The 13,186-nt window shown below is 43.9% G+C and overlaps 1 protein-coding gene across 3 annotated transcripts in view; it reads left to right on the top strand.

Moving 5' to 3' along the window:
- MIGA1 (mitoguardin 1) overlaps nucleotides 1–13,186 on the top strand; it is a 95,169-nt gene that overhangs the window by 46,444 nt on the left and 35,539 nt on the right. For all 3 annotated transcript variants that reach the window (XM_068242468.1, XM_068242466.1, XM_068242467.1), the window contains exons 8-9: nucleotides 440–540; nucleotides 11,115–11,230. In XM_068242468.1, coding sequence (XP_068098569.1) covers nucleotides 440–540; nucleotides 11,115–11,230 — 217 coding nt within the window. The remainder of the gene's footprint in view (nucleotides 1–439; nucleotides 541–11,114; nucleotides 11,231–13,186) is intronic.

Genomic DNA, 13,186 nt, shown 5'->3' with positions numbered 1-13,186 from the left:
GATTCGATAAAAACGATCGGATCTCCCGAAAAAAAATCGAAAGTTTTTTTTTTTCATTCGACTGAAAAATCCGATCAGATTTCTCGTTTTCATCGATTTTCATCAATCCAGAATGCCAGATATTTTTCTTCAATCTTTCTAAAGATTGTATGGTGTGTGTTGGATTGTCAATTTATTAATATACACACCCTAGCAATTTTGTCAGTGTTTAATAATTTTTTAGCATAATTGGGGAAAAATTTAACATACGTGTGTGGTACATTGGTCATATTTTTGAAATGTTACAATCAGTCAGAAAAATGTATTGCAATTCTTAAATTGAACACATATTTAAAAAATTGTATGGTGTGTGGCCACCTTTAGCCAATCTTCTAGAGTTAAGACGCTCACAGATTATACTCTAAATTGCCAGACTGTAAACATATCATCTTTGTTGCAGATAAAGAGACAGATGTCACAGTCCTGGACAATGGAGATGATTTTTGCACCAGAGACACTGAAAGCATCGCTTCCACAGACTCTTTTGCATCAGCTGCAGAGGTAAACAAGTCTTCTTTTTTTTGTAATCTAAAGTAATAATTGTAGAGGAAAGCTAGTGTATTTTTTTTTTTTTTTTTGCAGTGACAGAGACTGCTCTTTTATGTTGTTGTTATAGGTGCTCCCCCCCTCCCTCTCCCATAGTGTGTTCCCTGGTATCTAGTGGCTGCCCTCCCTCTCCCGTAGCGTATTCCCTGGTATCTAGTGGTCCCTTTGCTATAGCGTGTTCTCTGGTATCTAATGTTTGTAGCCCGCTCTCTGCTTCCTTTTAACAGGGAAGTAGAGCGTGAACTGCAAACACTATGGGGGAGGGGGACCTCTAGACACCAGGTATGCTGTACGGGGGGAGGGGCCAGTAGACACCAGGTACGCTGTATGAGGGAGGCAGGCAGGACCACTAGGCACCAGGTATGCTGTATGAGGGAGGGAAGCGGGGGACCACTAGACACAAAGTACACTGTATGAGGGAAGGCAGAACCACTAGGCACCAGGTATGCTGTATGAGGGAGGAAGGCGGGACCACTAGACACAAGGTACACTGTATGAGGGAAGGCAGAACCACTAGGCACCAGGTACGCTGTATGAGGGGAGGGCAGGACCGCTAGGCACCTGGTATGCTGTATGAGGGAGGGGGGCGGGACCACTAGGCACCAGGTACGCTGTATGAGGAACGGACCACTAGGCGCCAGATACGTTGTATGGGGGAACATTACACTAGGTATACTGTATGGGGGGGGGGGGGGGGGGCACCAGAGGAGTTATACAGGGGTGAAGGTGTTCAAAGTAGTGGCCTGGGTTTATACTTATAAACCTAGTATATGTATGTGGGATAGTTCATCTCCTCATGGGGATTCTCAAAATGTTTGTTAATCTCATTAAAAGCATTCAGTGTCAAGAATCTATTTAAGTATGCCGCCCACCTGTGTGCCCACTTGCCTGCTACTGTACCGCCCATTTTAAATATGAAGTCAATACTGAAATTCCCCCATGAAGGGATGGACTAGTCCAAAACCTGTTGGCAAGAGTTGTTACATTAATTATACCTTCTGTAAATGACTGCAACATTGGGAAACAAATTTAAAGTGGACCTGAACCCAAAACTCCTCTCCGCACTAAAAGATACACAACAGCATAATAACCTTTAAACAGAAAACATTTCTTTGTTACAGCTGTTACAAACCCTAAATCTGCACAGTTTCTACTTCCTGATTCATGGAAGCAGACATATTGTTTACAGCCTGTGCTATCAAATGGGCTTATGTTTATCTGCCATAGGCTGTCATGTGACGGGGGGGATCAAATTACAACTAATGATAAGACACAAATGAGTGGGATTGCATAGGCTAAACTCTTTAAATACACACAGGGTGCATTTCTGTTATGTTTTCCTTGTGTCCTGTGCAAGAGTTCAGGTCCACTTTAATTACAGTGCATTTTATTATGGGACAAATATACATCTTATACTTGTATATTTTAAAGGGAACCTTAAATGAAGTTAAAAGCAAGAGATTCAGTTACCTGTGGCTTCGACCTGCGCCCACGCCAGTCCTCTACGATCATCTGTTCTCCCGGCGCAGCTTAGTTTTGTTTTACATCTGGGAGTTGGCAGACCACTGCGCCTGCGCAGCCCTCGCCACGCGTAGCTTTGCTCGCTCGCATTCCCATCCGCAAAAGCGGTCTGCGCATGCACACAGGAAGGCTGCGGGGGGGGGGGGGGGCTGGTCAAAGCCCCAGGTAAGTGAAACACTTGCTTTTAACTTCAGTTAAGGTTCCCTTTAAAGTTTTACAGTTGTTTTTTTTATATTGGTCCACTTGGTAGACCTGAGGTGTGTAACGTCTGCCCACAGAGTCCTCTTGTGTCAAGCTAAGTAAAGCTGAATAGCAGTAGAATCTTTAAAAGCCTTAGGGCCCTTTTCCACTACAGACTATTGCGATTTCTGAATCACAAAATCGCAAATCACTAGCGATTTTTAAAATTGCTAGGGTTTACTAAATAACATAGGAATCGCGGTAGGTTATTTCCACTAGCGCGATGTGATTTTTACAAAAGCACGATCACGCCGTAGATCGATTTTTGCCACGATCTTGCTATGCTATGCAGTGCATAGCAAAATCGCAATCTCCGGGAAAAATTAGGACTTTTCTGAAGCGCAATCGCTAGTGTTTAGCACAAACACTAGCGATTGCTAGTGGAAAAGGGCCTTTAAAGAAAACCCGAGGTCTGTCCTCCAGACCTCCTGCTGCTCAGGACCCTCCTGCACATCGAAAACGTGCTCCACTTCATCCATGAGCAGCTCCGGCTTACTGCACAGGTGCGCCCGCGCTCATGCTTAAAGAGGAGCTCGGTCCGAGTTTGGAATCAAGACAAGAGCTTGCCTGATTCCTTAGGGGGCTCGGCAATGGTGGACTGGAGGACAACGTAGGAAGCCTCAACAGGAACCAAGGGCTTCCCTCTTCTTAGGTAAGTATTTGGCTTTTGACCTTTAATGCAGCTTTAAAGCAGGGGTAGGGAACCTATGACTCGGAAGCCAGATGTGGCTCTTTTGATGACTACATCTGGCTCACAATCAAATCAGTAGGGGTTGATTCACCAAGCTACACTGCTCAAGCTGCACAGCTTAGTGTGGCAGCACAAGTAACATTTTCAAAGTAGGCATGCTACTGCTGTAGCATGCACTACTAACTTACTCACACACCCCCAAAACTAACGGCCGGTCCAATTGTCCCACTCTGGACCCTGTCGGGTCCAGTGACTTTGTAGGACGAGATCCCTGCACTTTGATTTGCCCAATAAGCTGTCTGTCACTTGACAAGCAGCCTATTGGGCCAAAGTCCGGGGATCTCTTACAAAGTGAATCAATTTCCAAGTCAGCTAGCTAATTGTACAAGCTGTTAGTTGATATTTCTCCTGTCTGGCTCTTGAGGAAATTGCTGATGTTGCTGAAACCGAATAGAAGCTGAAGACGTGTCTGACACCATGTCAACAGGGATGTGAGTCCTCTGCTGCGCATGCACACTGTACCAGTTTGAAACATGTGGTATGGCTCTCATGGAAATACATTTTAAAATATGTGGAGTTTATGGCTCTTTCAGCCAAATAGGTTCCTGACCCCTGCTTTAAAGTGTACCTGAGATGGGGGTGGGGGAAAAATTCATACATACTTTGAGCTTCCTCCAGCCCCCTTCAGACCTTTGGCTCCCTCACCGTCCTCCTGGGCCGCCTCGATCCACCTCTAGGGTCGTCTGAAGTTTCTCCAGTCAGGGCCAGGTTAGCTGCGCTTTCGCCACCATTGGCGCGCCCGTCACCAGGAGTGTTCTGCGCAATACTGCGTATATTGCTCCCGGCATGGGGGGGGTGGGCACATGGCTGAGCCGCGCAGTACACCCCGACCAGAGAAACTTCAGAGGACCCAAACGGCAGATTGAGGTGGCCCGGGAGGACGGCAATGGAGCCAAAGGTCTAAAAGGGACTGGAAGAATCCCCAGGTATTTATGAGTTTTCCCCCACCTCCATCTCAGGTTCTGTTGATCAGATGTATCTGAAGCACATAATATAACAATGAGTTCCGGAGTATTTTGGAATGTAGTTGGGGTTTCTCTATAGTTTCCCAGCTCTGCCCTTTATCGGCATCTCCCCAATGTCTGTCTCCTAATAAGAATGGCCCGTACTGCCAGACTAACAATGCTGTAAAATGTATATAGGACAAGCGTGAAACGCGACCCTTCACATCCGCTCCCTTCCTTCCACTCTCTGGATTTCTAGGAATTTTTAGAGAAAGCATTTGCTGAGCAATTCAGCTGTTACTGGGTGGCTGATGCTCTCCAGATACCTCCTAGGCAGACATCCAGCGTGGCGCAGACTGACTGATGTCCCTGGGGCCTCCTTCATTTGTTTAAATTTTCATTAGTTAGTAAATACAGGATTCATACAAATAGACATGTTAGAGCCCATTACCATTCGTGTGTATGAAAATACCATCTAATAGATGAGTAATCGGAGGACTAAGCTGTTACCTTCTTTGGTGTGAAAAGAGGATTCTGGTGAGCTGAGAGAATCCATTTCAGACTCTGTGGGTGGGGCCGCCGCTTATATTCTGATATTGTACTGTTCTCATTATGAAGGGGTGTGGCACAGACTAAATGTTCTGTAAAGATTGCAGCCTGTGGCATTTAGTCTGTGGGACAGGAAGTGAACAGTGTCTGGGTTACTAACCAGGTAAATAGGACTTATTTGGCATCCGCTAATAAAAAGGCAAGCTCTACAGCTAGACGCGTACACAGATCTAGGCAGAGTTGCGCGTGGAGTGGGGCTTTATGCATGGTCACTAGCTGGCTGCCACTTACAACTTTGCAGCACTAGAGTCAGGTTGGGATCATGGTCAGGGCACTATCTGCACAGAGCTTGTATGTTCTCCCTGTATTAATGTGGGATTTCTCTAGATGCTCCGGTTTCCTCCACAGTCTCAAAGACAACCTGGTTGGTTTAGGGGGGGGGGGGGGGGCTTAAATAAGTCAGGCACCCAGCAGAACTTGGGAGTAACTCCCCCCTCACGTGTGCACTGTGCCTCCACCCTCCTCCTGTATTCACCAAACCAGTCAGGGTAGGAACAAACTAGGCAGCATTGCATATGCGTTTTCCATAGCACATAGTGGAAAACACATATGCAATTCTGCCTAGCATGTTCCTACTCTCAGTCCTTAGTGTTTCCGAAGAGTATTTATCCTCCCATAACTACCGCGTCATGCCAATAAGCCCCAGGATCGCCTAACGCCGATCGGCAGCCTGCTAGCCGCGATCGTTTTCAGCCGAAACGGGGAAAAAATGCCCTTTGTTTACATTTGTACAGCGCTGTGATCTCCTGCAACGCTGTACACGGGACACTCGGCTTTCCCTCAGGGTGGCTCCTAATGCGTTCCCTCTCATAGGTTGATAGTTATGACAGGCGGGGAAGAGAGCCAATCACCGTCCTATGGCGATTTAGGATGGCAAAGGGGGGAGGGAGAGGAAGGAGGAAGGGAAAAGCCTCTCTTTTTTTAATAAAAAAACAAACAAACAAAGATCGCATCAGCGATCAGAGACCTCCTAAAGAGTGTCCTATTAAGGACAAGAAAAGGAGGAAAAATTCATTTGTGTGCTTAGTTGTAGGGCTGTGCAGCACGCTGACAAAGCTGCACAGCCCTCTATTGTGAAAAATGGCCTGGTCACTAGGGGGGTGTAAGCCTGTGGTCCTGAAGTGGTTAAGCAATAGATTGTTGTACCGTGTTAGCCATCAGTAAGGCCTCTTTTCCATGGACTGTAGACCTGTGTGCTCAGCAAGCAGTTGCCAGGCAGCAGCGAGCAGTTGCCAGGCAGCAGCGAGCAGTTGCCAGGCAGCAGCGAGCAGTTGCAGAGGCATTTCACTGCCTATCAACAGTCCGTGGAAAAGAGGCCTAAAAGCAAGAAGTTTTTAATCAGGATGCTCCCATTTATTGGCCAACTGAAGCTGGCCACTAACGGTCCAATTTCTAGTGAAAAATCGTTCGAGCGATCAGAAATTCTGATCTGATTGGTTGTAAATAATCTCCATTGGTGGACACAATCGATTATGAACGAGTAATTTTCGTCGAATGAAAATTTGGATCTTCTTGGTGGTCGTGATAGATAGGAAGCAATGATTGGTTAGTTGATGGTGTAGTGAACGATTTTTCGTCTGATCAGAATTTCTGATCGCTTGAACGATTTTTCGCTAGAAATTGGACCGTTAGTGGCCAGCTTTAGAAGTAAAGGAGTCATCTTTCGGCTATGAAGCCTACGTCAGACTTTGTTTCTGTATTTGTTCAGGGTACAGCTAGGGCTCCAGAGCCTTTTTGTCTAGTATTTGCAATACTGCGTTTTGCTTTTGCATCTGATTTTTTTTTTTTTTTTTTTTTTTTTTTATGCAAATTTTCACATTTAGGTTTTTGTATGTAATTAGCTTCACACTCTTATGCAAATCTTCAAATTTGGAATGCAAAAACTTGCACTTCCATTGACTTGCGTTCCATGCGATTTGCATGTCCGTTTTGAAAATAAGCATTCATGTGGGCGTATTTTTCTGCAGTAAATTCAGTTGTCAAACGTGATACCAATGACTAAGGGCCCGTTTCCACTTGGCGGTGTGGAATCGCCGCTGATTCCCCGCTGACGAAGTCGCATGTAGGTGCGATTCTGCATGCGTATTTTACCGCGATTTCGCATAGGTTAGTATTGATGCGATTTTAACCATGTCACTGCCTGTGTGATTTAACATTAGTTCCTATGCGAAATCGCATGCGAAATCGCGGTAAAATACACATGCCAAAACCGTGTGCGATTTCCCTATTAAATACATTTGCGGCGATTCGCATAGCGGGGTGCGAATTCTGAGGGCTCTTCCGTGCAGATTTCTCCCGCACAGAAACGGGGCCATCCACCTGTATTGGCTATGCGAATCCGCATGCGTCGTCATTGAGGGACTACGATGCGATCCATCTTCCTGGTTGTCAGACAAGTATTAAGCTTTAGATCAATTTTCGAAATCATCACCGCTATTTGAAGGCACCCTAAGCTTTTCACCATTCTTAGTTTGGTCACGTATGCTGACATGACAGGACCCCTTTAAGCCTGCTTATGTTAGCGAAAACAATTTTCCATCTGGTTTAGCGTTCAGCGCGGTTATTGTATATACAGGGAGAATATGCGTGCTTTGATTTGACAGGTTATTAGCATAAAGTCGTTAATGTAAACTTCAGATGCTGATATGTTGTTCAGGAATCTGAGCCAAGAGCCTGCGTAGCGGGGCTGAGATTCTAGGCCACAGACATAAATATTGCAGAGAGAGGCTGTTTTCCTGGCCTATGAAGTGACATCAATCATAAAGCTGGAGCGTGGGGTCAGTATATATAGGAGTACGTGGGGTGAATGCCCGATACATCCAGTCTTTGTGTCCGTCGCTGGGACATTTCCTGTTACAGTTCCTGTTTTATATGTGCGGGATTAGCCTGAACATGAGGGGAGGTGTGCCGCTTTGTGTGACCCAATGCTGGCCTTTAACAGCACTCTGATCAATTTGAATATGCATTATTTTCTTTTATTCCAGTTTCTTATCCCTTTTTTTTTTTTTTTTAATTCCTTTTCAAGAAAATAACACAAACTGTTATCGGGATCCCCTCATACATTTTCTTTCAAATATTTTATTGAGCAGAGTTAAAGAGGAACTGTAACCAAGGATTGAACTTCATCCCAATCAGTAGCTGACACCCCCTTTCCCATGAGAAATCTTTACCTTTTCTCAATTAGATCATCAGAGGGCTCTGTATGGCTGATATTATGGTGAAATCTCTCCCACAGTGTGATGTTATCACCGTTTCCTTTCTGTGAGCCTTGTTGCATTGTGGGAAATAACTGTTTCCAACTACCAAGCAACCAGTATCTTCCTCTGTGCATATGTATATCTATAAAAAAAAAAAAAAAACTTTTAGCCTATCGCACTGTTAGGGGGGTGTGGTTATAAATGGTGCTGTCTAGTTCTTTTTTTCCTGTCTGCCAGAAGTAAAGATGATGACCTGCAGGCTCGTTGTGAATCAAATTACATGGCGAATATGAATAATTTCTTGATTTCCCAACTTCTCACATTTCACTTATTACATTTTTTTAACTTGCATTGTATTGATTTATCCCCCCCCCCCCTCCCGCTATTTTTTGGTACATTTCCCCTTTAAATGCATCACGGTATGTGAAACCTAATCAGCGGGGTCACTGTTACAGGAGCTTCTTCCCAACCGTAGTCTCAGTGATCACCCAGCAATTTCTTAGTAACGTCATCATACATCAGCCAAACTAGTATAACATCATACATATCTGGCAGTCAGCTCTGTTCATTTTCAGAAAGCCGGAGAGCCTCCGCCCATCTTCTTGGCATTTGTGAGCAAAAATTACGAACCCAAAACAAAGTGTGTTAGAGAACCCAAAGAAGACATCAAAGGAAGAGATAGAGGGGAAACGAGAGAAAAGGATATAAGAATAAGACCGCCACCGTGGTCCACACCAACTACACTCTGCCTCTTCCATCAACACCTGAGGCTACTACAGTGGTTTGCAAAAGTATTCGGCCCCCTTGAAGTTTTCCACATTTTGTCATATTATTGCCACAAACATGAATCAATTTTATTGGAAATCCACGTGAAAGACCAATACAAAGTGGTGTACATGTGAGAAGTGGAACGAAAATCGTACATCATTCCAAACATTTTTTACAAATAAGTAACTGCAAAGTGGGATGTGCGTAAATATTCGGCCCCCTGAGTCAATACTTTGTAGAACCACCTTTTGCTGCAATTACAGCTGCCAGTCTTTTAGGGTATGTCTCTACCAGCTTTGCACATCTAGAGACTGAAATCCTTGCCCATTCTTCTTTGCAAAACAGCTCCATCTCAGTCAGATTAGATGGCCAGCGTTTGTGAACAGCATTTTTCAGATCTTGCCATAGATTCTTGATTGTATTTAGATCTGGACTTTGACTGGGCCATTCTAACACATGGATATGTCTTGTTTTAAACCATTCCATTGTTGCCCTAGCTTTATGTTTAGGGTCGTTGTCCTGCTGGAAGGTGAACCTCCGCCCCAGTCTCAAGTCTTTTGCAGACTTGAAGAGGTTTTCTTCCAAGATTGCCATATATTTGGCTCCATCCATCTTCCCATCAACTCTGACCAGCTTCTCTGTCCCTGCTGAAGAGAAAAACCCCCAGAGCATGATGATTCCCCCACCTGAGCTGTAGATCTCTGCAGCTCGTCCAGAGTCACCATAGGCCTCTTGACTGCATTTCTGATCAGCGCTCTTCTTGTTCGGCCTGTGAGTTTAGGTGGACGGCCTTGTCTTGAAGGTTTTCAGTTGTGCCATACTCCTTCCATTTCTGAATGATCGCTTGAACAGTGCTCGGGGGGATGTTCAAGGCTTTGGAAATCTTTTTGTAGCCTAAGCCTGCTTTAAATTTCTCAATAACTTTATCCCTGACCTGTCTGTCGTGTTCTTTGGACATCATGGTGTTGTTGCTCCCAATATTCTCTTAGACAACCTCTGAGGCCGTCACAGAGCAGCTGTATTTGTACTGACATTAGATTACACACAGGTGCACTCTATTTAGTCATTAGCACTCATCAGGCAATGTCTTTGGGCAACTGACTGCACTCAGACCAAAGGGGGCTGAATAATTACGCACACCCCACTTTGCAGTTATTTATTTGTAAAAAATGTTTGGAATCATGTATGATTTTCGTTCCACTTCTTACGTGTACACCACTTTGTGTTGGTCTTTCATGTGGAATTCCAATAAAATCGATTCATGTTTGTGGCAGTAATATGACAAAATGTGGAAAACTTCAAGGGGGCCAAATACTTTTGCAAACCACTGTAGTTAGATATTCCATCCAGGGACACCAAATGTTTTCAAGTTAAAATTTTCACTTTGATGGCATAAGTAGTATAAAAGTTATTGCTGTGTCAATAGCGACACAGCTGAAATGCAAAAATTGTCAGGAAACTTAAGGGGGAGAAGCCCAGAACCTAAAGTGGTTTAAATGCAAAATCGACAACCTTGGATCTTTAGGGATGTTGGTGTCTATCAGTGAATGTAATAATCAGAAAAGTGTTGGACAAGCACAGAGATCCATCATACTAAGGTATACTACTCGGTCGTCCACATCCCCTAAAACAAGCGCCTGAGCTACCCATGGCCAGGTGTGCCAACCAAACCAGCACCCATTACCAAGGCATGAGAATTTTTATACACTGCTTCAACTATGGCCAAATTTAGGATCATATATTTGATTCAAAATGTGTGAATCTTGTATACCATATTATTTTTAAAGAGAAACCGTGACCAAGAATTGAACTTCATCCCAATCAGTAGCTGATACCCCCTTTCCCACGAGAAATCTTTTCCGTTTCACAAACGGATCATCAGGGGACTCTGTATGACTGATATTGTGGTGAAACCCCTCCCACAAGAAATTCTGGCAGTTTCCTGTCTGTGCACCTCGTTGCATTGTGGGAAATAACTGTTTACAGCTGTTTCCAACTGCCAAAAAAGCAAGCAGGGACATCACCTGCCAGCAGTAAAAATGTCACCATGTGATAAATGCCAGAATGTAAATCAGGGATTTAAAAGATTTTACAATGAGCCAACACTGACTAAATCATTTATACATAATTATTGTAAAAATGAAGTTTTTTTTTTTATTACATTATTTTCACTGGAGTTCCTCTTTAAGTCCAGGCTCTCCTATAATTTGTATAGAGGCACTCAAAGCGATCAAATAATTCAAAGCACAATAACATGGAATAGCAACTTATCTGCAGCAAGGACATAGGTAGATTAGGCCAAGTAGTTTTATTATTAGAAGGCACAAGACAGGCGACACGTCTTGTAGAGAAACATCCACTTCCTCAGTTTCTAAATCACTGGGATTGTCTATATAGTTGAAAAAAAGTCGGCAATGGATGACTGTTGATTGTAGACGTTCATATAGCTACATGAGATTGTCTACCTGCTAACCATTCTGTCTGTACCGTGTCTTACAGCTTTCTGAGAGAAGAGATATAAGAGGGAATGGCCTGCAGTCCCTTTACCAGTGTCCTCTGTATGAAGAAGCAATGAGCCTTGCAGAAGAGGGGGAAATTACCTGCAGGGCACTCAGGTAAGGGCAGTATAATCAGCAATCGGGTAAGGGCAGTATAATCAGCACTCAGGTAAGGTCAATATAATCAGCACTCAGGTAAGGGCAATATAATCAGCACTCAGGTAAGGTCAATATAATCAGCACTCGGGTAAGGGCAGTATAATCAGCACTCAGGTAAGAGCAATATAATCAGCACTCAGGTAAGGGCAATATAATCAGCACTCGGGTAAGGGCAATATAATCAGCAATCGGGTAAGGGCAGTATAATCAGCACTCAGGTAAGAGCAATATAATCAGCACTCAGGTAAGGGCAATATAATCAACAATCGGGTAAGGGCAATATAATCAGCACTCAGGTAAGGGCAATATAATCAGCAATCGGGTAAGGGCAGTATAATCAGCACTCAGGTAAGGGCAATATAATCAGCAATCGGGTAAGGGCAATATAATCAGCAATCGGGTAAGGGCAGTATAATCAGCACTCAGGTAAGAGCAATATAATCAGCACTCAGGTAAGGGCAATATAATCAGCACTCAGGTAAGGGCAATATAATCAGCAATCGGGTAAAGGCAGTATAATCAGCACTCAGGTAAGGGCAATATAATCAGCAATCGGGTAAGGGCAGTATAATCAGCACTCAGGTAAGAGCAATATAATCAGCACTCAGGTAAGGGCAATATAATCAGCACTCAGGTAAGGGCAATATAATCAGCACTCGGGTAAGGGCAATATAATCAGCACTCAGGTAAGAGCAATATAATCAGCACTCAGGTAAGGTCAATATAATCAGCACTCGGGTAAGGGCAATATAATCAGCACTCAGGTAAGGGCAATATAATCAGCACTCAGGTAAGGTCAATATAATCAGCACTCGGGTAAGGGCAATATAATCAGCACTCGGGTAAGGGCAATATAATCAGCAATCGGGTAAGGGCAGTATAATCAGCACTCAGGTAAGAGCAATATAATCAGCACTCAGGTAAGGGCAATATAATCAACAATCGGGTAAGGGCAATATAATCAGCACTCAGGTAAGGGCAATATAATCAGCACTCAGGTAAGGGCAATATAATCAGCAATCGGGTAAGGGCAATATAATCAGCAATCGGGTAAGGGCAATATAATCAGCAATCGGGTAAGGGCAGTATAATCAGCACTCGGGTAAGGGCAGTATAATCAGCACTCAGGTAAGGGCAATATAATCAGCACTCAGGTAAGGGCAATATAATCAGCAATCGGGTAAGGGCAATATAATCAGCAATCGGGTAAGGGCAATATAATCAGCAATCGGGTAAGGGCAGTATAATCAGCACTCAGGTAAGAGCAATATAATCAGCACTCAGGTAAGGGCAATATAATCAGCACTCAGGTAAGGGCAATATAATCAGCACTCAGGTAAGGGCAATATAATCAGCAATCGGGTAAGGGCAATATAATCAGCAATCGGGTAAGGGCAATATAATCAGCAATCGGGTAAGGGCAGTATAATCAGCACTCAGGTAAGAGCAATATAATCAGCACTCAGGTAAGGGCAATATAATCAGCACTCAGGTAAGGGCAATATAATCAGCAATCGGGTAAAGGCAGTATAATCAGCACTCAGGTAAGGGCAATATAATCAGCAATCGGGTAAGGGCAGTATAATCAGCACTCAGGTAAGAGCAATATAATCAGCACTCAGGTAAGGGCAATATAATCAGCACTCAGGTAAGGGCAATATAATCAGCACTCAGGTAAGGGCAATATAATCAGCACTCAGGTAAGGGCAATATAATCAGCACTCAGGTAAGGGCAATATAATCAGCACTCAGGTAAGGGCAATATAATCAGCACTCAGGTAAGGTCAATATAATCAGCACTCAGGTAAGGTCAATATAATCAGCACTCGGGTAAGGGCAATATAATCAGCACTCAGGTAAGGGCAGTATAATCAGCACTCAGGTAAGGGCAGTATAATCAGCACTCGGGTAAGG

This window comes from Hyperolius riggenbachi, chromosome 6 (assembly GCF_040937935.1).
Source record: "Hyperolius riggenbachi isolate aHypRig1 chromosome 6, aHypRig1.pri, whole genome shotgun sequence".
In the NCBI taxonomy this organism is placed as follows: Eukaryota; Metazoa; Chordata; class Amphibia; order Anura; family Hyperoliidae; genus Hyperolius; species Hyperolius riggenbachi.
Note: the sequence above shows the minus strand (reverse complement) of the source record. Positions and strands in the feature narration are given on the sequence as shown.